We start from the raw sequence: 21792 nt of genomic DNA, 5'->3' as shown, positions 1-21792 counted from the left end.
AGATCTGGGAACTCACACTGCGCTGCAGCAACTCTCAAGGCTTGCAAAAATTGATTTACCATTTCTGCAGGCTTTTGGACTCGCCTGCGGTAAGCGAAGCATCTGGCTATTTGAGATGGAGTAGGTGCGTAGTATGCCTGCAATCCGTCTGTTAGTTCTTGCCAGGTGAGGTCGTACACCGCTCTAGGGGCGGCAAAGGACCTTGCGGTGGCAAACATTTCTGGGCCACAAGCCGTAAGGAAGAACCCACATTTCCTCGCTTGAGACTGACCTTGACGGTTGTTAGCGATTAAAAAGCATTCAAACCGTTCAAGAAATGCCTCCCAGGTTTCACCTCCAACCCCAAAAGGGGCAAACATTGGTATTCCGGCCATAGCAGTTGGTTGGAGAAGTGGCAGTTGGTTCCTTTTTCTTCTGGTTACAGGTCCCCAGTCCTCGTCGCCAGTATTATATCTTCAGGAATGAGACAGAGGCTCGTGTCCGGTAACTCTGTAACCAATTTATTTTAACACAACTTGTAACAGTAACAGGTAACAACCAGGCAGGGTGCTGGTTTAACAATGTAGCAACAGAAGGATGATCTGTGTAGAGAGAGAGGCAGAGAAGCAGCTCCAGCTGGACTGGAGTGTTCGTCTGCTCTGGTGCTGAACAACTGACAGTTTGAACGAGTCTGCCTTTTATAGTTCCTCAGACTCGCCCGGCAACTGACAGGCGCGTCTGATTGGCTAAGACGCGCCTGGCTGCTGCCGAGCTGTCATTCGTAACAGCGAGGACTAACTTTTACTATACAACAAGGAATATGGTTTCCTCCTGGATGTTTCCTTGATTAGGGTGTTACTTCCTCCCTGATTGATTATTTGGTGGTATTTCTTGCTTCTCTGGACTTCTGGACGATGTAAAATCTAGGCTGTTTATTTCCTTCCTAGGCTTTTGGTTCTATCTTTTAAATGGTATTTAAAGGGGTTTATTTCTGTGTGTCCACGGAGAGCTGATTTGTCTGAAAGCTAAGCTACCACAAATTCCTTAGTAGTTTTAGATTTGGCTTGATTTAAAATTTTAAATTTCTGGTTGAAACTGTGATTGAGCTGTCCATATGTTGCAGAAATGGAATTTTTGTCATGCTTTTATATTGCCAATTGATGTTTATGGGTACAGTCCAGCAGTCTTCTACCTTTCTGTCCCATGTAGTGATTGTTGTAGTCCTTACATTGTGGGAAATGACTCCTATTTTTTCTTCTTTGAGTATTGGGTTTGTGTATTTTCTTAAGGAATAAGCAAGATTCTTGTTTCAGTACTATGTGCCAGTGGATGAAAATATAGATTGAAATGTATGTAAGAGCATCTTTTAAAATTCTTTCTTTCTTTCTTTCTTTCTTTCTTTCTTTCTTTCTTTCTTTCTTTCTTTCTTTCTTTCTTCTTTCTTTCTTTCTTTCTTTCTTTCTTTCTTTCTTTCTTTCTTCATTCTGAGAATCACTCTCACTTATTGAAGAGAAACATGGCTTTCTTTTTCAAAATGCTGATTAGGAAATCCTGAAAGTTAAACCTCCTGAGGTCTTATTATCCAGCCAATTTCACACTTGCATGTTGAGTTCAGTTGAAACTGGAATGTGCACAATGATGTGGAAATTGGAACCATGGAGTTTCATGGCTACAGTGTAGGGTACTTTTCATCCAAAGAGTGACTGCCTTTTGATTCTTTAAACTAGAAAGCTCTCTTTGAAATCAGTGTGATTGGTGAGACTGTGAAAATAGCCCACACTTAATACATTTTTTTTCTGCTTACCTATTATCACATTTTAAATTTTGCTGTTTGAAATAGTTTGATGGCATGTACAAATACATTGCAACCATCAACAATTGAAAAGTAGTTGGTTTCAATCAGTGGTGGGATTCAAAAATTGTTCGAACCTACTCTGTGGGTGTGGCCTTCTTTGTGGGAATGGCTTGCCACCCATGTGACCGGATGGGAGTGGCTTGCCACCCATGTGACCGGATATGAAGATGCTGACTGGCATGCATAAGAATATGATGTAAACTTGTTTTTTTAATTTTTATTTTTATTACATAGACAACACATACACATACAAAAAAAAAAACAGAACAAAAAAACACACAAAAAAACCCATCATCTCATACAGCATGTCGTTTGGTTACAAGTGTTTTAACATTTATCATTCTTATACATTTATTATTTCATTTAATAGGTTATAATATACAATTTGGGTTGCTTTGTTTACCATCCCTTCCTCCTGCTGTAGCACCACCTTATTTTCCCTTTCTTTTCTCCCTCCCTCCCTTCTCTACTTTCTTCTTCTTCCTCTCCTTTCCCTTCTTTCTTCCTGTACCTTTCTCCTACTCCTGCTCTTCCTCTTCCCCTTCCTACCCACTCTCCTCCTCTTTCTCTCCTTTCCATCCTCCTCTCCTTATCTCTTTCTTTCACCCTCTCTCCCTTCTCTACTTTCTTCCTTCCTCCTCTCCTTCCCCTTCCTTCTTCCCTTACCTCTCCTTTGTTCCTGCTCTTCCTCTTTCCCTTCCTACCCTCTCTCCTTCCTTTTCTCTCCCTTCCATCTTCCTTTCCTTTCCCTTTCCTTTCCCCCTCCCTCCCTTCTCTACATTCCTCCTTCCTCCTCTCCTTCCCCTTCCTTCTTCCCGTACCTTTCTCCTACTCCTGCTCTTCCTCTTCCCCTTTCTACCCTCTCTCCTCCTCTTTCTCTCCTTTACATCTTCCTCTCCTTACCTCTTTCTTCTTTCCCCCGTCTTCCTTTCATTCTCTCCTCCTCTCTCCCTTTCTTTTTCTATTGTTGTTGGTGTGTCTATTTTAAATCTCAGTTTATGTTTCCTTGGGATGGTACTTCCGCCAACCCAGACATAATTTAGTATCATTTCTTATTCCCTTACCTTAGCTAATCTGTCCTAACTATATTTCCCCCCACAGACACACTTTGTATCTCTCTGTTGTATATATATTTATATATTTGATACACACAACAATAAAAATACACAAAAAAACACAACAAACATATGTTGTAAAAAAGTATATCAGCTGGTTACAAAAAACTTGTGTGCATCTCTTCCACCGTCATCAAATATAATTCATATTAATTCAAATGTCTTAACTTAAATATTTACTATATTAACATCATCATACCTCCACTTTTATTTGACTATAATTATTTAAACATCCTTCATCCTTAAATATACCAAGATTCAATCCATAGCCATATGCTGGCATTTCATTTACTTATTTATAAAATCCTCCATTAGCATTAAGTCCTCGTATCCTGTTTTAGCTAAACATCCATAATATTTAATAACAAAGATTTCTAATCCTCCATGTATATAATTTATTATCATTATCCTTTCTTTATTTAATTATATCCTATATCATAGCATTTTCCCCTTATTAGTTAAAATTTAACTGTATATAGTTTTATTTTTTATGATAATTATTATTGTTATTAATAATCTTTATATATAGTCCAAAGATATTTCTAACCTTCCCTTCTCATATCCAATTATTACTATCATATCAACGCAACATTGTATACATTACTATCATTATCAATTTTTATTTAACTATACCTATTACCAATGGATTTAACTAAGTTTAGCTAATTTTGGATTATACTCTTCCATCTATCAACCTGTATCTCTCCAATAACAGAACAATCTTATATCTGCTGCCATTTGTGGGTCCAATTCTCCAAACATCTTTATGAACAAGTCCATATGAAGAAATCTTTGCACCTTCTTGTCTGTGGTGTCTCTCATATGATGTTGACGCCCTCTTTTTGTTTCCTTTATCAGCTTGTCTTTAATTCTCAGCAGTGGTATCAAATGTTTTGCAAATAGTATTTCATAAACCATAAATTCTTTGATATTTTCTTCTCCTCCTGCGCCCTGTCTTTTGAAGTAAATTTACTCTCCATTTAACTCCTCTTCAAATATTCCATTCTTTCTTCCCTCAGAAGTAAACCAATTGTCACGAATATCAACAAGCTCAAATTCTTTATCTCTGTTTTCATTCTTATTTTGTATTTGGAAAACATCCTCAGTTTTTTTCTCATACTTTGTTGCCAAAAACACCAAATAATCCAATTTTCTCTGAATTCTGTCCTCTGTATCAGACAGCATCTTCAGAACTGAGAGTATCACTTGAAGAGATGCTTGAATAGACGCCATGTTTATACGCAGTTGTATTTTTTCTTAAGAGCTCTGAAGTATTTGCAAGTAAAAGCAGACTGAAAGCTGTACAATCTTATCAGATCTTAAGCCAAAACAACCAAGCAATAAAAGTGTCAAGATGTAAATAGTCAAATTGTAGTGAATTAGTTTACAGCCCGCTTGCATAAAATCAAAAGAGATGTTGGAGTAATCTATCCATTTGAAAAGGTTTTACTTAGAGTCAATCCATGTGAATAACATTAAAAGAGTAAGATAACCACTGTCCAAAACCATTAAAAAGATCAAAATTACCGCTAGATTCTTCTATTCTTTAATTTAAATTAGTTTGAATTTTTAGGCAGTCCATTTTTCTTTAAACAATAAAATGTTCTTACCAGCTGCAAATATTTTCTCTTTCTTTAGGGCTGCCAGCAGTTTCAATAGCCTTGTGGCTAATCCGGAAGTCACTGGCAAAGGGGTTTTTTCCTGGGTCCCCAGAGACTTTGCGAACGTCTCTGGGACCACTGGGTCTCCCCCTACTTTTCACTGTCTCTTCGGGACAGCTTGGGTCCAAAAAGAACCGTCCAGATGCTCCAGTTTAGATGGACATTCAGGAGTAGCCTGAAAGTCCGTCTTCACACTGCTAAGGCCTGCCTTCTTCCGATGTAAACTTGTTTTTTTAAAGGCATCTTTGGTTTGCATTAAAACAACTTCAACACATGCAATGTTCTGATTGCACCACAAACGCAGTAGTCATCCTTACCTTTCACAGAGGCACTGAGTTTTATAAATATGAGCATGATAGTTACAATAATCATATCCAAGGACCAGTGGTGGGTTACAAAATTTTTTGGAACCTCTTCTGTAGGTGTGGCCTGCTTTCCGGGTCCACTGGTGGAACCTCTTCTAACCGGTTCGGTAGATTTGACGAACTGGTTCTACCGAATAGGTGCGAACTGGTAGGAACCCACATCTGGTTTCAATTTGATTACATAGATAAATAATATCATATATTCTGGCCAGACATCAGCTAACAAAAAACTATTAGTAAAAATATTGATTTTTTTACCTTAGGAGTAACAAACTTTGACATTTTATTTGAAAAATGGTTCTTATTCTTGCAGTATGTTGATTCATAGAGGTATATTTTTAAAAACATACAGTGTGGGACTTAGCACTAACTCCAATTTCCAATACCAAGATCCTAATCCAGGTCAGATCCCTTTCCCTTCCCTTCTTAATAGCTATTATAGCCTGCAAAGGTCTTGGTCTGATAAATTGATCCATTTGATCTGTTCCTGTTTAATTGTTTATTGTAAAGACAATTGCTGGTATGCACATACTGTTTTATATTTAATGACTACTCTAGTTCTACAGGTAGTCCTTGACTTATAATCATTCATTTAGTGACCATTCAAAATTACAATGGCATTCAAAAAAATGACTTACAACTATTCCTCACACTTAATGTTTGTTGCAGCATCCCCAAAATTTGGATGCTTCGTAACCAGCATGTACTTATGACATTGCAGCTTATTGCAGTATTCTGGAGTCATGTGATCACCATTTGCAATCTTTACAACTTTGACAAGCAAAGTAAATGGCAGAAGTCAGATCCACTTAACAACTACATGATTCACTTTACTGTAGTGATTCACTTAATAACCATGAGCAAAACGGTTATAAATTGGATGCAACTCATTAGACAACTGCTTTACTTAGCAATCAAAATTATGGTCTCAATTATGTAACTGTAACTCTAGGACTACCTGTATTTTGGTCAAAACAAAGTAGAATTCAAAATATAAATGTAATCAAGATAACAAGGTGCTTTACAGTTAATAACTTAGAAAGTAAAAATATTTTGAAACGGTAAGATATTTAAGAGCAAATTTGGAATGTGGTTATGGTGGGTGCAAAGAGAGTTTTCTGGAAAGGTAAAAGGTAACAGAATTGTGGTGATGTAAGATAGATTTAGCTGTATTTTTAATCTCATCTTTAACTTCTTTGGGTTTCTATTTTGCCTTAGTTTCTGTGCTTTGAATAACAGTTGAAATGGAATAGGATATTTTTATGTTTTCAGAAGTATGGGTACAATTCGAATTATTTTTAAAAATAGTGTTAAGCTATGATTTCTGTGTATTTTTCATTCAAAGTGGCTAGAAATTCTATTGATTTTCATCAGTCAATATACTTCATTTTCACAAGACAGCCAGTTTGATCTTGTGGTTAAGATACTAGTCTTAAACCCAGGAGACTGTTAATTCTAATCCTTCCTTAGGCATGAAAGCAGTTGGGTGCACTTTTTGACAGTCACTTTCTCTCTCAGCCAAGCTACCCCACAGTGTTATTGTGAGGAATACTGTATATCAAGGGTGTCAAACTCAATTTCACTGACAGCCACATCAGCATTATGGTTGTCCTCAAAGGGCCAGTTGATGTAAGACTATGATGACTCACAGCGGCCAGGTGGGCATGGCTGGGTAGATGTGGCTGTAACCAGGTGAGCATAGCTGAATGGGTGTAGCCACTTACTGGGTGCAGCTGACTTGGGACTGCAGTGTTGGGATGGACCAATGCTCACTGGCTAACTCTACATGGCTTGCCCCACAAGCTCCTCTCATTCCCAAACTGCTAGTAGTCAAGCGTGTGTGTGTGTGTGTGTGTGTGTGTGTGTGTGTGTGTGTGTGTGTGTGCGCGCACATCGCATTCCAGGTTTGGGAACTTTTAATCACAGAGGAAGGGAAAGGCCTCTTCTGTGGAGGAGAGTAGTGGGGCCTTCCTCCTCAGCAGCCAAACATAGGAGCCACTGGGAGAGGGAAGGCAAGAATGGAAGAAAGAAGGAAGGAAGGAAGGAAGGAAAGGAGGAAAAGGAAGAAGGAAAGAAAGTAAAGGAAGAAAAAAAGAAAGAAGGAAGGAAAGAATAGGCCATTTTATTTTACAATATAAACATGTGAAGTGCTCTTGGGGGAAGGAGCAGAGAGAAATCCATAGCCCAAGAGACCACCTCTGGAGGAGGCCGGCCTGGGACAGGCTGGCAGATGGAGGCGGGTGGTGAATAAAAGCTGGAACGTGGCTTGGAAAGGCCCTTATTGTCCATGTCGATACCTATGCTGTAGGTTTACTGTGGCAGTTAAACACCACAACAGGGCCACCTAGGGAGGTGAGTGCTCCATGGAGGGGTAGTGGAAGAGGTTAAGAGGTGGCAGCTCTTTTGGCATCCCCTCCGGCCCTTGCTCCATGCTCCCACTAGCTCTCCTAACTGCCATCCCCAAGATGGAGGTGTGGCGTGCGAGTAAGATAAAGAAGGAGCAACCTCCATTTCTCTCACTCCCTTTTTGGGGGCCCAGCAGCAACATCAGTGTCGGTGGCAAAGGCATTGCAGGAGCTGGGCTCAGATGCCTCAGCCAGCCACTCTTCCTCCTTTTCACACTTTCCCAGTGGCCTTTCACACTGTCTCCACTGCCCCCAGCCTGAGGGAGATGGTAAAGAAGCAGGCTGGCCAGCCAGCTAGCAGTGGTTGGGGGTGAAGGCAGCTATCAACCTCTGGAAGACCAGAGGTTTTGTCTTTTGATCTTTTGGACTCATGCTAGAGCCCATCTTCAGGGGACTTCTAGCACCGAGTGTGTGGTATTTATATATATGTGATATATATATATATGTGAGATATATATATATATATATATATATATATATATATATATATATATATATATATGTGTGTGTGATATATATATGTGATATATATATATATATATATATATATGTGATATATATATATATATATATATATATATATATATGTGATATATATATATATATATATATATATATATATATATATATATGTGATATATATATATATATATATATATATATATATATATATATATATATATATATATATATATATATATATATATATATATGTGACTTTTTAGATGTAGATTGGGGTATGTTGATGACTGGCTTTAAATATAGGTTAATCATCATTGCTATACTAATGTAACCCCAGTTAAATTTAATGGAGCTTGCTTTTGAATAAGTATACACGATGCCACATTATAAGTTATCTTTCAAAAAAGTACATTACGTTTTGTAAAGTATTTAAAAAGCTGAAGTCAATTTTATATGTGCTGTAGCTATTCCTTTTTAAGAAAAATTATCTCTTGTATTTTGTTTTTGGAGACCCATATCCTTTTGAAGTTCATATCCATTTTTCAGATTTACATACCGTATTTTTCTGAAACTTTACTGCTATGTTTATATTTATTGTGACTTTTCACTGTCATAGTTTGAGCTTTATTAATAATATGCTTACATAATACTCCAGTTATCTTGTACATTTTTAAAATTTGTTTTTTGTTTTCCTTCTTTGTTTGTAGAAACTCTTCTGGATGACTTCCTCCTTACATACACAGTCTTCATGACAACAGATGACTTGTGTCAAGCTCTGCTGAGACAATATCCTTCTCTATAGAACAAGGGGAAACCATTCATTCAGGCCTCATTGTGCTAGTGATCTTTATAGGTTAGCTATAGGGCAAATCTACATAACTTCTTTGGCCCTATTAAGGATAGTTTATTAATAGTTGGAGTAGATACATCTATGTACCACTGCTTATATCTCAACTTTCATCCAAAGTTGATGGAAGGTCAGATTTAGCGTTAAAAAATAATTTAATTCCATTCCCAATAAAAATGACAATAGGCTCTTTAATCAATAATACCACTTCCTTTATTCAGCTTATAGGAATATAATACAGCCATTACTTTAATTTGCAGCACAGCCTAATAGCATTTGAGAATTTCACTCGGCAGTGTTGCATGAAGCATAGTTTTAGTTTAATAATTTGGGATCAAATATATTCATAAATTATTTATTAATCAAATTTATATGCCACCCATCTCACTGTATAAATCATTCTGAAAGGCTTGTGCTGATTCTCAATGGTTTATAATTATATTTAATTATGTTTGTGTTTTATTTATTTTTTATCATTTTTGTATTAAGGAAAAAAAAAGACAACCTAGACCAGGGGTGTCAACTCAAGGCCCGTGGGCCGGATACGGATGATGGCCCTCTTAGATCTGCCCCGTAAGCCCACCCTGGAAAAAGTGAAGGAGTGGCCCACAGTGCCTCTGTTAGAGAAAATGGAGCTTGGGCAGGCCACACACAGCCCGCCTGGGCTCTGTTTTTGCAGGCAGAAAGATGCAGGAGACCATCGTGGCTGAAAACAGAGCATGGGTGGGCTGTCATGGCTGAAAACAGAGCCTTGAGTGATGAATTGGCCACACCCTGGCCACACACCCCAGTCCACTGAGAACACAACCCTGATATAGCCCTCAATGAAATTGAGTTTGACATCACTGACCTAGACTAATACTTGTATTAGTTGTAATGTTTGGGAAATTTCAATCTTTGCCATGTTCTCTTTATTCAGAGATAAGATGGGAAATTCTTACATTACTTAGTATATAAGAAAGATTTGTGTTGTATACTAAAATCTAGCTTCTGACAAGAGACAGATGCTTTCACATATTACTTAAATATTTTAAATTATTACTGAATAAACCTTACATTCAAATCATTTTATTTATTTCATTATATTTTAAAGCTTCATTAAAATCAATAAGTACTCAAAGCTGCTTAAATAAATTGAAAAAAAAGTATATTCAGACAATAGGATGAAAAATTATGTTGTTTTTGAGATTTCACCTTAACTTGCCTCCACTTATTGTGCTAAGAACCATCAGGACAAGGAAAGAATTGTTGATATTCCCTGTAGAAAGAGAAAAGTCTTGCATTTGGTGTCACAGTGGACTTCACTCTACAAAGACTGGTTGCATGAAGATGAGCATTTGAAGCAGTTTCTTAAGGTATGATTACGTAAATATTTTCTGATACAGAACAATAATTATACATTTTTAAAAAAATCCAAAGCTACTTTGATATGTACAACCTGTAATAGTATATTTGAGGTAAGCTCACTTATTGAATATAGAATCAACATTTATAATGTAATATCTCTACTGGGTGCTTCTAGCCTTCTTCAAATTATCTCCAAATAATTGCTTTTCTGTTATGATCTAAAAGTGAACAATTAACCAAGATTCCGGAGTTCAGAGGATTTAGTGTTCTAATAATGGGTTTATGCATTACATATTATGTAATGTCCATGGAGTGTCATGGTTTTTCACAATTATATGAGATGGAAAAAGGTATTGTAACCGTACATACAAAAAACAGGATTAAGATGGAGTAATAAATCTTGACCGGTTGTAGAAAGCACATAGATGATAAACTAGTTGTCATAAAATTTGATTGATTATGTGCCATTAAATTAATAACAATTCTTAGCAACCACGTATATAGATTTTCTCCTAAGACAATCTGTCATCAACTTATCCCTTCAGAACTGCTGTAACTGAGTCCATCTATCTTGCTGCTGGTCATCCTCTTTTTCTGTTTCCCTCTTATCTTTCCCACCATTCTAGCCTCCCTCAGAGAGTCTCCTGTGTATTTCCTTTTGTATTAGTAGGTGGTTCTAAAAGGCAGAAGCTGTCTATCACTTTGTTGTTTCCATTGTCAGTTATCAGGCTGGTTTCTTAAATACTTAATCATAGACCTTTTTTCCACCATACTCCTTGACTTTTATTACTGAAGCATTCAAATCACTTGTGTTTTCAGCTCTCAGAATATAGCTCTCATCATTATAGCACAATTATTGATTTCCTTTCTCTAATTTTAAAGCAACATTAACCTTTCTCTAATTCAGCTTCCCTCAATATATGTTTAGTATATAGGTTGAATAAATGAATAAATAAAACCATGCAGCAGTGTTTCACTTCTTTGCCAATATGCAGTCAGTCTTTTACACCATGATGCTTTCTGATTGTGCTTTATATAAGGACAGTGAGGTGTTCTGGGATTCTCACTTTCTTAAGAACATTTCATATCTTAATATACTCAACACTGAAGATCTTTCTATCATGAATGAAGCACACAATGACTGTTTTAGGCATTCTTTGAAAAGGTATCCTCTTCATCAGCAATAAGGTAAGTAAGAGATTGCCTTTCAAGATAACTAATATTGACTGGTGGTTGTGTGAAACATTTCTGGAGTAATTGCTTTAACTGAATTGCCAAAAAGCTGTAGCATTTATTTATTTGATTCTTTCTCCTCCCTTTTTCTCTCAACTCCCACTTTCCATAGACAATATATAGAAATGTGTTAGACGATGTGTATGAATACCCTATATTGGAGAAAGACCTGAAAGAGTTTCAGAAATTACTCGGAATGCATCGTCGTCAGTAAGTTTCTTTTTTGGTCCTATTTTGTATTTCTTCCTTTAAAGAGTTATAATTATGTTTTTTCCCCTAATTTTAACAGGTTTTTTTTATTTCAAGTGATCTGGTTTCAAGTATTTAATGTTTGTATAGTCAAGCACTGATTTTGCATAGTTTATAAGGGAATAACATGAAATAATAGGTTTGATACATAAATTATTATTGCAGTCTAATAGTCCATTTTTACTAGTATTGTAAAAATGTAATATATAAGAAATAACTACATCTCTACAGAAATAGAGCACAACAATGATGAGAACTATCTTGAATGCATTTAGGTCAATATTAAAGGGGGGGGATGACATTGCCATAGGTCTATACTATAGGCCATCCAATCAAGCAGAAGAAGTAGATGAACTTTTTGCTAGTCAACTAACTAAGGTATGTAGGAAACACACCATAATAGTAATGGGGGATTTCAACTACCCTGACATCAATTGGGAAACAAACTCTGCACCAAGTAGAAGATCCAACAGGTTTCTAACAAACCTAGCAGACAACTTTGTTTCCCAAAAGGTAGAGAAGGGAACAAGGGGATCGGCCATACTGGACTTAATTCTCACTAACAGAGAGAAAATGATAGAAGGTGTTGAAGCTACAGCAACCTTGGGGGCTAGCGATCATGCAATACTGGAATTCAACATTATGCAAACACAAGTAGTAGAAAAAAGTCAAACTAGAGTCTTGGATTTTAAGAGAGCTAATTTCAATAAACTTAGAAAGAGCTTGGGAAGGATTCCATGAATGAGAATCCTCAAGGGAAAAACAACTCAAGAAGCTTGGGAAATTTTGAAAAATGAGATTACAAAAGCCCAGTCTAGCACAATACCAATGAAGAAGAAAAATAACAGCTCCCAAAAGAAACCAGTATGGCTGCATAAAGAACTCTCTGACAAATTGAAGGACAAAAAGGATAAATATAAAAAGTGGAAAGAGGGGGACATAACTAAGGCAGAATATCAGCAAATAGCCCGAGATGAAGTGAGGAAAGCTAAGGCTCACAATGAAGAAATGCTTGCTACAAAAGTAGAAAATAACAAAAAAAGCTTCTTCCAACATGTTAAAAACAAGAAAAAAGTTAAGGAAACAATTGGTTCATTGCTGGGAGAAAATGGCAAGAAAGTGACAAGTAACAGGGAGAAAGCAGAACTATTTAACACATTTTTTTGCATCTGACTTCACACAAAGGGAAAAAACAGTCCACCCTGCCAAAAACAGCACCAAAAAAAATCAGATTAGGAACACAAGTTGAAATAGGGAAGAAAATGGTAAACAAGCACCTGTCTACCCTAGATGAATTCAAATCACCAGGACCGAATGGATTACAGCCCAGGGTTATGAAGGAACTGGCAGATGAGATCTCAGAACCACTGAACTATATATTTTAGAGATCCCAGAGCACCGGGGAACTGTCAGAGGACTGAAAAGAGCTGATGTGGTTCCCATCTTCAAAAAAGGAAAAAAAAATAGATCCAGGAAATTACAGACCTATCAGCCTGACCTCAATACCAGGAAAGATTTTGGAAAAGATAATCAAGCAACAAATTAGCGAACACCTAGAAGTAAACAAAGTAAAATCCAAAAGCCAACATGGGTTTGTCAAAAGCAGATCATGCCAGACTAATCTTATTGCATTCTTTGACAAAGTGACAAATTAGTGGACCAGAGAAATGCCATCGATATAATTTATTTGGACTTCAGTAAGGCATTTGATAAAGTAGACCATAACCTACTACTAGATAAAGTAGAAAAATTTGGGTTAGACAGCATCATCACCAGATGGATTCGTAACTGGCTAACCAACCGCACTCGTGTAATCCTCAATGGAATTGCATCTACATGGAGAGAAGTATGCAGTGGAGTACCCCAGGCTCTGTTTTAGGCCCAGTACTCTTCAACATCTTCATCAATGATCTGGATGAGGGGATAAATGGGGAACTTATCAAATTGGCAGATGATACCAAGATGGCAGGAATAGCCAACACTCCAGAAGATAGGCTTAAGGTACAGAAGAATCTCAACAAACCTGAACATTGGGCACTATCTAAAATGAAATTCAATGGTGAAAAAAGTAAGGTTCTACATTTAGGCAAGAAAAATAAAATGCACAGGTACCGTATCGGTGGTACCTTACTCAATAGTAGTAACTGTGAAAGGGAATCCTAGTGGACAACCATTTAAATATGAGCCAGCAGTGTGCAGCAGCTGTCAAAAAAGCCAACACAGTTCTAGGCTGCATAAACAGAGGGATAGAATCAAGATCATGTGAAGTGTTAATACCACTTTATAATGCCTTGGTAAGGCCACACTTGGAATACTGCATTCAGTTTTGGTTGCCACAATGTAGAAAAGATTTGGAGACTCTAGAAAGAGAGCAGAGAAGGGCCACAAAGATGATTAGGGGACTGGAGGCTAAAACATATAGCTGATATTTGCATTGTACATTTATACATACACCCAGAGACCAGTCGCAACACCCATAACAATCCACAAAACACACCCCCACCCACAAAAACCTCTGTCCCATAATTATTATATGAACACAACTGTATTTGCTTAAATGTAATTACATATTTTCATTTATATAATATAATTATTATGTAATTTATTATATAAATTATTAAATAATTTATTAAAAATGACTGGCTGAAAATAATTCTGTATTACGTATAATTTTTGATATACTGGGTAAATAGCACAGTATTGGAGGGCATTTCAGTGTAGGATTGGAAAAGCTTTTGTCTGAAATTCAGAGAGTATTGAATATTGACAATACTGGACAAAAAGGCATCCTATTCACCCTAAAGTAAGGCTGGAATGATTGGTTTTTATGTAGGCAATTAATTTTGTATAAACATAACTGAGATTCTCAAAAACAAGTTGAATTAATTATGGTGTATGCATGGTTGAAAGGCGCTTCCTTTGGGGTATAACAAGTGATCTTTTCCTCTCCACTCCCGCCCCCCCAAATTATTTTGAATATTCTTCTGATACTCAAAAATAGAATTTATTATTTGTTAAATGTATTTGCCATCTATCTTGCCATGGGGCTATTTTAGGTGGCTTTAAATATTACTTCTTCCAACAATTACTGTCACAACAATTGCTGTTACAGATTACTGCTAATAACAACATATAGTAATAAGTGATATTATTAGTCATATATTATAGTAATATAGCTAGAGTCAATGTAGTGTATTGTTAAAAGTGTTGAATTAAATGTGTAAAGATAGAGAAGTTCCAGACCATTAGATTCTGTGCCACTTTTTAATAGAAATCTAAACCAATACTGAAAGCATTTTTATTACAAAAATGAATAATGTACATATTCTTCTTTCAGCACAGTAGATGAATATTCACCTCACAGAAAGGTAATATGAAAAGATACTAAAATAATTTTAATTCTAATTTAATAACTTCATTTTTCTTTAGCTTAAGATTTTTTTAATTAATGAAAACAAACAGCCAAAATAAACAGGCAAGCTGCACTTTTCTGTTGAAGTTGTTAAATCTGTCTGCTAATGATGTGGCTCTGTTTCCAACTATAGAAGTAAAAAAAAAGATGTCTCTAGCAAAATTAAAGTGTAGTTTGTTGGTATTCATTGTGGGGAAGTCACATCATATTTCCTGTAGATAATGTTTAATCTAAATGGATTTGACAGAAAATCTGGACAAAGTTATTGAATGCAAATGTTTGGAGTAATGACAGAAGGAAATACTATATATGTCTTTACCTGTGTAAGTAATGTATTCCCAAATTTAGAGAATTAATGTTTAAGTGTGTTCTTTTTAGAAAATATATATTTATTTATGTAGAAAATATATATGGCTGCCTAACTCATTCCCAGTGATTCTGGGTAGCTTACAAAGATAAAACCCCAAGTAAAACCCTCCATACAAAAGTAAATAAAGTTCCCTATCACTTTGGGGCCCCAAGCCTATTAGAAGAACCATATGTTCAGGGCTTTGTAAAAGATTGTCAGAGTGGAGGCCAGTCTTATCTCTGCAGGGACGATATTCTCCAGGGGGCCGGAAGCCATCAGGGAGAAGGCTTCTTGATTTCACTAGATGGATCTCCTTAGAAGAGAGAACTCTGAAAGATTGGGTGAATATGACTGAGAAAAAAAACAGTCCTTCAAACAACCTGATCCCAAGCCACGTGAGGGTTTAAAGATGACAGCCAGCACCTTGAATTGGGCCTGAAAGCAAATCAGTAGTCAGCTCAGTTCCTGCAAGAATGATGACATATGTGCAAATCTCGGCTAGCACAAAACCGCCTCATTTTTAAACATTTGAAACTTCGAAATATTTTTAAGGTCAGCCCCATGTAGAGCGCATTTGCAGTAGTCAAGATGGGGGGGGGATGACTAGGGGTGTGACTGGCTGTGTTGTTAGTTGCAAAGTTGTTTCCAATCCATCATGACCTTAAGGACAACGTTTCTCCAGGCCTTCTTGTCTTCTACCATCCTCTGGAGTCCATTTAAGCTCACGCCTACTGTTTCAGAGACTCTATCCAGCCACGTCATCCTCTTGTCGTGCCCTTTTTCTTTTGTCCTCAATCTATGCCAGCGTTAAGCTCTTCTCCAGTGTGTATACACTATATACAGTATATGCACTACACACAGTGGGTAACTGTGAATAGTTTTAAAATATGAGTTCAATCATTCCAGAACTGGGAGGGGAGGGCCTTGTTCCTAGTTACCTCTTATTTGGATTACTGCAACATTCCCTATGTGGGCTTGCCCTTAATGAATATTTGGAATATTCAATTGGTGCAAATTGAGGCTACACAAGTAGTTAATGGTACCAGGTATGCAGTATAAGTAAAATCACTACTATGGGAGCTGCTTTGGCTTCTGGTGTGTTTCCAGGTGCAATTTAAAGTGCTGCTTGTCACTTTTAAAATGGTACATAGCTTCGGAGTGGGGTACATACGGAAATGTCTTCTCTCAATAGTTTCTACTCATCCAATTCAGTCTAATAGATTGGCTGCAGATCTCATTAGCCATGGAATGTCGGTTGGTAGGAAACAGGAGTTATACCTTCTTGGCAGTAGCCCATTCCCTTACACATCCTTCCTTTGGATCTATCTATGCACCTGAATCTAGGTTTCCAAATGTATTAGGGGCTTTATTATCTGATTGCATTGCTAATTTTTATATAATTGCTATGATAATTTTCTGTTGCCTATACATATAATTTGTAACCCTTTTTCTTTTATGTTTTTAATTATTGTGACACTGCCTGCCTGCAGTAAATTGGATTGAGATGGGCAGCTATGGAAATTGAATGAATGAATAAATAATAAAATAAAAGTATCAGAAACAGAAAATAAGGTTTCTGTGAATGTTCTCATAAAATTTATTCGTCTTTCTCTCTCTCCCCCTCCTCTCTCTCTGTGTATTCTTCTTTACATCTCCTGTTTTTCATGAACAGAATGTGATTAGTTTATTTAGACAAACGATGCATAGACTTTTTTCTTTGTTTCCTTTTTTAAAACATCCAGTAATTTTTTGCATTTTTTAAACTTTTTATAGCATAAAGCCATTTTACATCAATATAGCCTAAAGCAGAACTGGCTTCAGACCAGAGAATCTGTGAATGAAACAGAAGAAGGTAAGAATGAATGAAACACAAAAAGAAATAAATATCATATTAACAGCGTCTGCTATTTGGATAGAAAATAAACTGATTCCTATTCCAACTTTTCCCTCATCCTTCCAATTTAACTCTACACAGTTGATATAATTTTCATTTTGGAACAATTATATAGTCTGTAAATGGAGGACATTAACAACTGTGCTGTTTCGTAGTTTTCCCGGGAAGATAGTCCTGTTAGATTGGTCTACCCCAGCTCTTTATGAATGGACTTGACTTACAACAGGTCCTTGGAGAGTTTTCCAATGACCTACAGTTGCCTCCATTTGGCCTCTGCTAGTTTGTTTGTATTTTAATGCAAAGTGTTGCCACTTTGCAGTTTCAGACAATCGAAATTCTTGTATTACTTCTCTTGTTTCAAAGAAAGAATTATGAATATAACAGCTTCACAGTATTTAATACTGTTTTTGCCCAAGTACTTTTAAAGATGTATTTATTTAAAATTATCAAATTACAATTATCCCATATGTAATATAAATGTTATTCATGATCTGGTGTTCAACTTAAACTTCATCCTAAAACCTTCCCAATGTATCATTCAGTCTTTTGTTGTTATTAGTTGCAAAGTCTTGTCCAACCCCTCGTGACCCCATGGACAACACTGTTGTTGTCCATGGGGTTTCGTATTCCATTGGGTCATTGTTGTTCATGGCAAAGATACTGGAGTGGGTTGCCATTTCCTTCTCCAGTGGATCACATTTTGTCAGAGCTCTCTGCTATGACCTATCCGTCTTGGGTATCCCCGGCAGGGTATAGCTCTTAGCTTCATTGAGCTATGCAAGCCCCTTCACCCCAACAAGGTTGTAATCCATGAAGGGGTATTCAGTCCTTAATAAGTTAATTTTGCTTAAAGGAAGACGAATCAAGTAATAATTTTTAGTTGTGCTCAAATGATTTCTGGCAAAAAAACCCACTGATAGTTCACATATACTCACATGTATACACAAACATTCTTAAAATATAAGCCCAATGCAAAACTTCAAAATACATAAATTAACCTTCCTCCTTTACATGTACAGATAGTATGCTTGTATACAAGGTAGAATAATAAATGGAAATAGTTCCATCCAATAAAACTAAGTACTTATGAGGGATAAGATCTCTCTTTATGTTTGTGATTGTGTATGTGCTAAAGTTGTATTCATTTTAAGAATGTTTCATTTTAAAACCATAGGAATTTTCACTGTTAATATCATTATTAATTTTTGTACAAGACTGAAATATTTAAATTGGCAACAATATGTTTTATTAGGAATATTCCTACATAATTATTCATGCCTTGACCATTATTAATAAGACTCAACATTCTCTTGCATATTATAACTTTTTAAACCAGTAGGCCAATGGTTCTAAATAGGGGTGGGTTTCAGCTTCTTCTACTGCCGGTTCGCTCAGAGATGTGCTTCAGGGGCGTGCTACACATGCATGTGCAATAGTTAAAAAATGCTTCTGCACATGCACTGCAGATAGAACCGGTTCGGGGGCATGGCAGGTTGTTACTACTTACTTGGCTGAACTTGTAGGAACCCATCTCTGGTTCCAAATCTAAATTAAATGTAACAAGGTAAGACCTATCTTTGACAACATTTACAAAACATGGGTGAAGTAATAATTCCTTTTATAATACACTCATTTGGGGAGGGGGGAAAGTACACTGTTTTTGAGTTCTATAGTTTTACATATCAGGAGATAATAAAAATCATCTGGTTCATACCAGTTGTTAAAAGTAGGTAAATACCATCACAAATGAACAACCACACATGATGTCATATCACATTATGACATATTACACCAGGTCATCATTTATTTTACAGAAATCACAACTACTGTACTCTGATCTTTAAGCAGATTCACTTTTCCAAATCCAAATTTTAGAATAACTGTAATTTCTTTCATCAAAGAGTGACTGGCAAGCCATCTAAAACAGTGCAATAATTTAAGTTTTTACAGCTTTCAATAAGAATTTTCTTTTGTTAATGGAATGATTTTCCTTTCTCTTTGCAGTTTTTTGCCACGTGTATATAACACAACATTCTTACATCAGTGTAAAAACTAAATTATCCAGTTCAGTTCAAGAGATTTTGAAAATTGTAGCAGAGAAGCTCCAACATTCTCAGGAAGATCTGGCTCTAGTGGCTCTTTCATTCTCTGATGGTAAATGCTTTTCAGCTGTTAATATTTTAATACTATATTTGGTATCTTATCTGTAAATTATTTTCTAGTGCAGATGTAGGTCTCCTCCAGTTGGTCCCACAGCTGGATGGCCAAAGTTACAATAAAGAGCTGTTCAGCAGAAAGTAGTTTCCATGACAACTGCTAATAATTCAGTTCTGCTGTATAATACATTTCGCTTCATTTCTATATCGAAAAGGATTTCACTTCTTCAGAAACATGTTGTAAGGTTTGCATTTACAGATAATTGTAGACTGTAAGATTTGCAAACTGTAAGGTTTGCAATTTAAAGCTACCAGTATAACAAAAATGCATTCTGGAAAATGGTTCCTATTTTTAAGAAATCAAGTCATATTTAGATATTTGTGGGAAATATTGTTTTTAGAAAATGAATGTTTTCTAAATAAAGATAGTCCTTGATTTATGACCATGATTGAGCCCAATGTTTCTGTTGCTAGGTGAGACTTTTGTTTTGCTTCATTTTATGAACCTTTCTTGTCACAGTTGAATCACTGCAGTTCTTGTTAGTAACACAGTTGTCAAGTGAATCTGGCTTGCCCATTGACTTGGTTTGTCAAAAGGTCGCAAAAGGTGATCACATGATCCCAGGACACTGCAACTATCATAAACATGATTCAGTTGCCAAGCATCTCAATTTTGATCATGTGACCAGGGGGATGCTGCAACAATTGTATGCAAGGGTGAGTTCCAGCAGCCATTACTGCCGGATTGCTCGTGGTCGCACATGCTTGATGCGTGCTGTGCGTGCATGCACAGTACTATAAAAATGCAAGATGGTGGTACTTATGGCACCACTGGGAGAACTGATTCAGGGGCATGGCAGGCCTGGGTCACTGCTGTTCCAGTGACCCAGGCTGTCAAATCACTACCAGTTCAGCTGAACTGGTCTGAACCGGTTGGAACCCAACACTGGTTGTATGTGTGAAAAACTGCCATAAGTCACTTTCAGTGCTGATGCAACTTTGAATGGTCCACTAAATGAACTTTTGTAAATTGAGGACTACCTGTATTGTAAGCAATATTTTTTTAAAAAATTAAATTCTTAATTTAGACTTCAGATATCAATGTGTACAAATAAATTATGTGCTCCATTTTTTTAAAAAAAAGGTTGAATTATTTGCTTTTTGAAATAAATTATATAGTGCAGAAATACTCAGTCTTGATTTATGAATCATCCTGGTCCCAATATTATGGGACCAGTATTATGAATTCTGGTGGCACAGTGAGCTAATTCTGCTGACTGCTGGCTACCTGCAATTTGGCAGTTCAAATCTCAACAGCCTCAAGGTTGATTTAGCCTTCCATCCTTCCAAGGTGGGTAAAATGAGGCCCAAATGGTTGAATATACTGACTCTGACAGATAGTTGAATATGCTGACTCTATAAACCACTTAGAGAGGGCTATAAGGCACTCTAAAGCAGTAAATAGATCTACGTGGTACTGCTATTATGTATTCAGAAAAAGGCTGTAGCTATAAATGTGATACAGTTAATCAAGATTTCTTATATGATTCTTTTCACTACTCTTAAAGAAAAACATGAACTACGACCATATGATCTAGCAATCTCCAAATCTCTTGAGTTATCTGCTCGTATGTTTGTATTTCGAAGGGATCTTACAGATACTTTGGTAAGTCTTTGTGGTTCTTTTTTTAGGTAGCTTGAAATTTGAAACTGTATTAACTGCATTACTCTCCTATAAACTCAGTATGAACAGAGGCTAGGTAAATCATTAACTAGACTGTTTCTCCCCACCATATGACCCCTCAGGGTATATGGACTTAAATTTTATCATAAACTAAGTCACGTGGGGAATTCATTTTGGAGAGCTGGAGGTTTCAACAGTTAAACAGTGAAAATGTTTGGATTTGGATAGACAATGTTTTAGATAACGAGATATCTTATTCTATTCATATGTGACATGCATATGTGGTGGGGAACAGCTGGTGCTTTAAACTTTAAACATTTAGCCAGATAAACCATCTTTGGATCCAGCTGTACTTAACAACTATCGTCCAGTCTCCAACCTCCCCTTTATTGGGAAGGTTGTTGAGAAGGTGGTGGCCTACCAGCTCCAGCGGTCCTTGGAGGAAGCCGACTACCTGGACCCCTTCCAGTCCGGCTTCAGACCTGGTTACAGCACAGAAACCGCTTTGGTCGCATTGACCAATGATCTCTGGAGAGCCAGGGATGGAGGTCACCCCTCCATCTTGGTTCTCCTTGACCTCTCGGCGGCTTTCGATACCATCGACCATGGTATCCTTCTGCGACGACTGCGGGAGGTGGGGGTGGGAGGCACTGTTTTACAGTGGTTCTCCTCCTACCTCTCGGACAGGTCGCAGTCGGTGTTGGTCGGGGGACAGAGATCGACCATGAGGCCCCTAACATATGGGGTGCCGCAGGGGTCGGTCCTGTCCCCCGTACTAT

The 21792-nt window shown here is 36.9% G+C and overlaps 1 protein-coding gene across 1 annotated transcript in view; it reads left to right on the top strand.

Annotated features, from left to right (window-relative positions):
- RAPGEF5 (Rap guanine nucleotide exchange factor 5) overlaps positions 1-21792 on the top strand; it is a 79932-nt gene that overhangs the window by 46172 nt on the left and 11968 nt on the right. Inside the window, exons 4-10 of the mRNA XM_032238249.1 lie at positions 8550-8628; positions 9900-10044; positions 11382-11479; positions 14856-14886; positions 17053-17131; positions 19178-19327; positions 20898-20995. Of these exons, the coding sequence (XP_032094140.1) occupies positions 8550-8628; positions 9900-10044; positions 11382-11479; positions 14856-14886; positions 17053-17131; positions 19178-19327; positions 20898-20995 (680 nt within the window). The remainder of the gene's footprint in view (positions 1-8549; positions 8629-9899; positions 10045-11381; positions 11480-14855; positions 14887-17052; positions 17132-19177; positions 19328-20897; positions 20996-21792) is intronic.

The sequence above is a fragment of the Thamnophis elegans genome, chromosome Z (genome assembly GCF_009769535.1).
Source record: "Thamnophis elegans isolate rThaEle1 chromosome Z, rThaEle1.pri, whole genome shotgun sequence".
Taxonomy (NCBI): Eukaryota; Metazoa; Chordata; class Lepidosauria; order Squamata; family Colubridae; genus Thamnophis; species Thamnophis elegans.
Note: the sequence above shows the minus strand (reverse complement) of the source record. Positions and strands in the feature narration are given on the sequence as shown.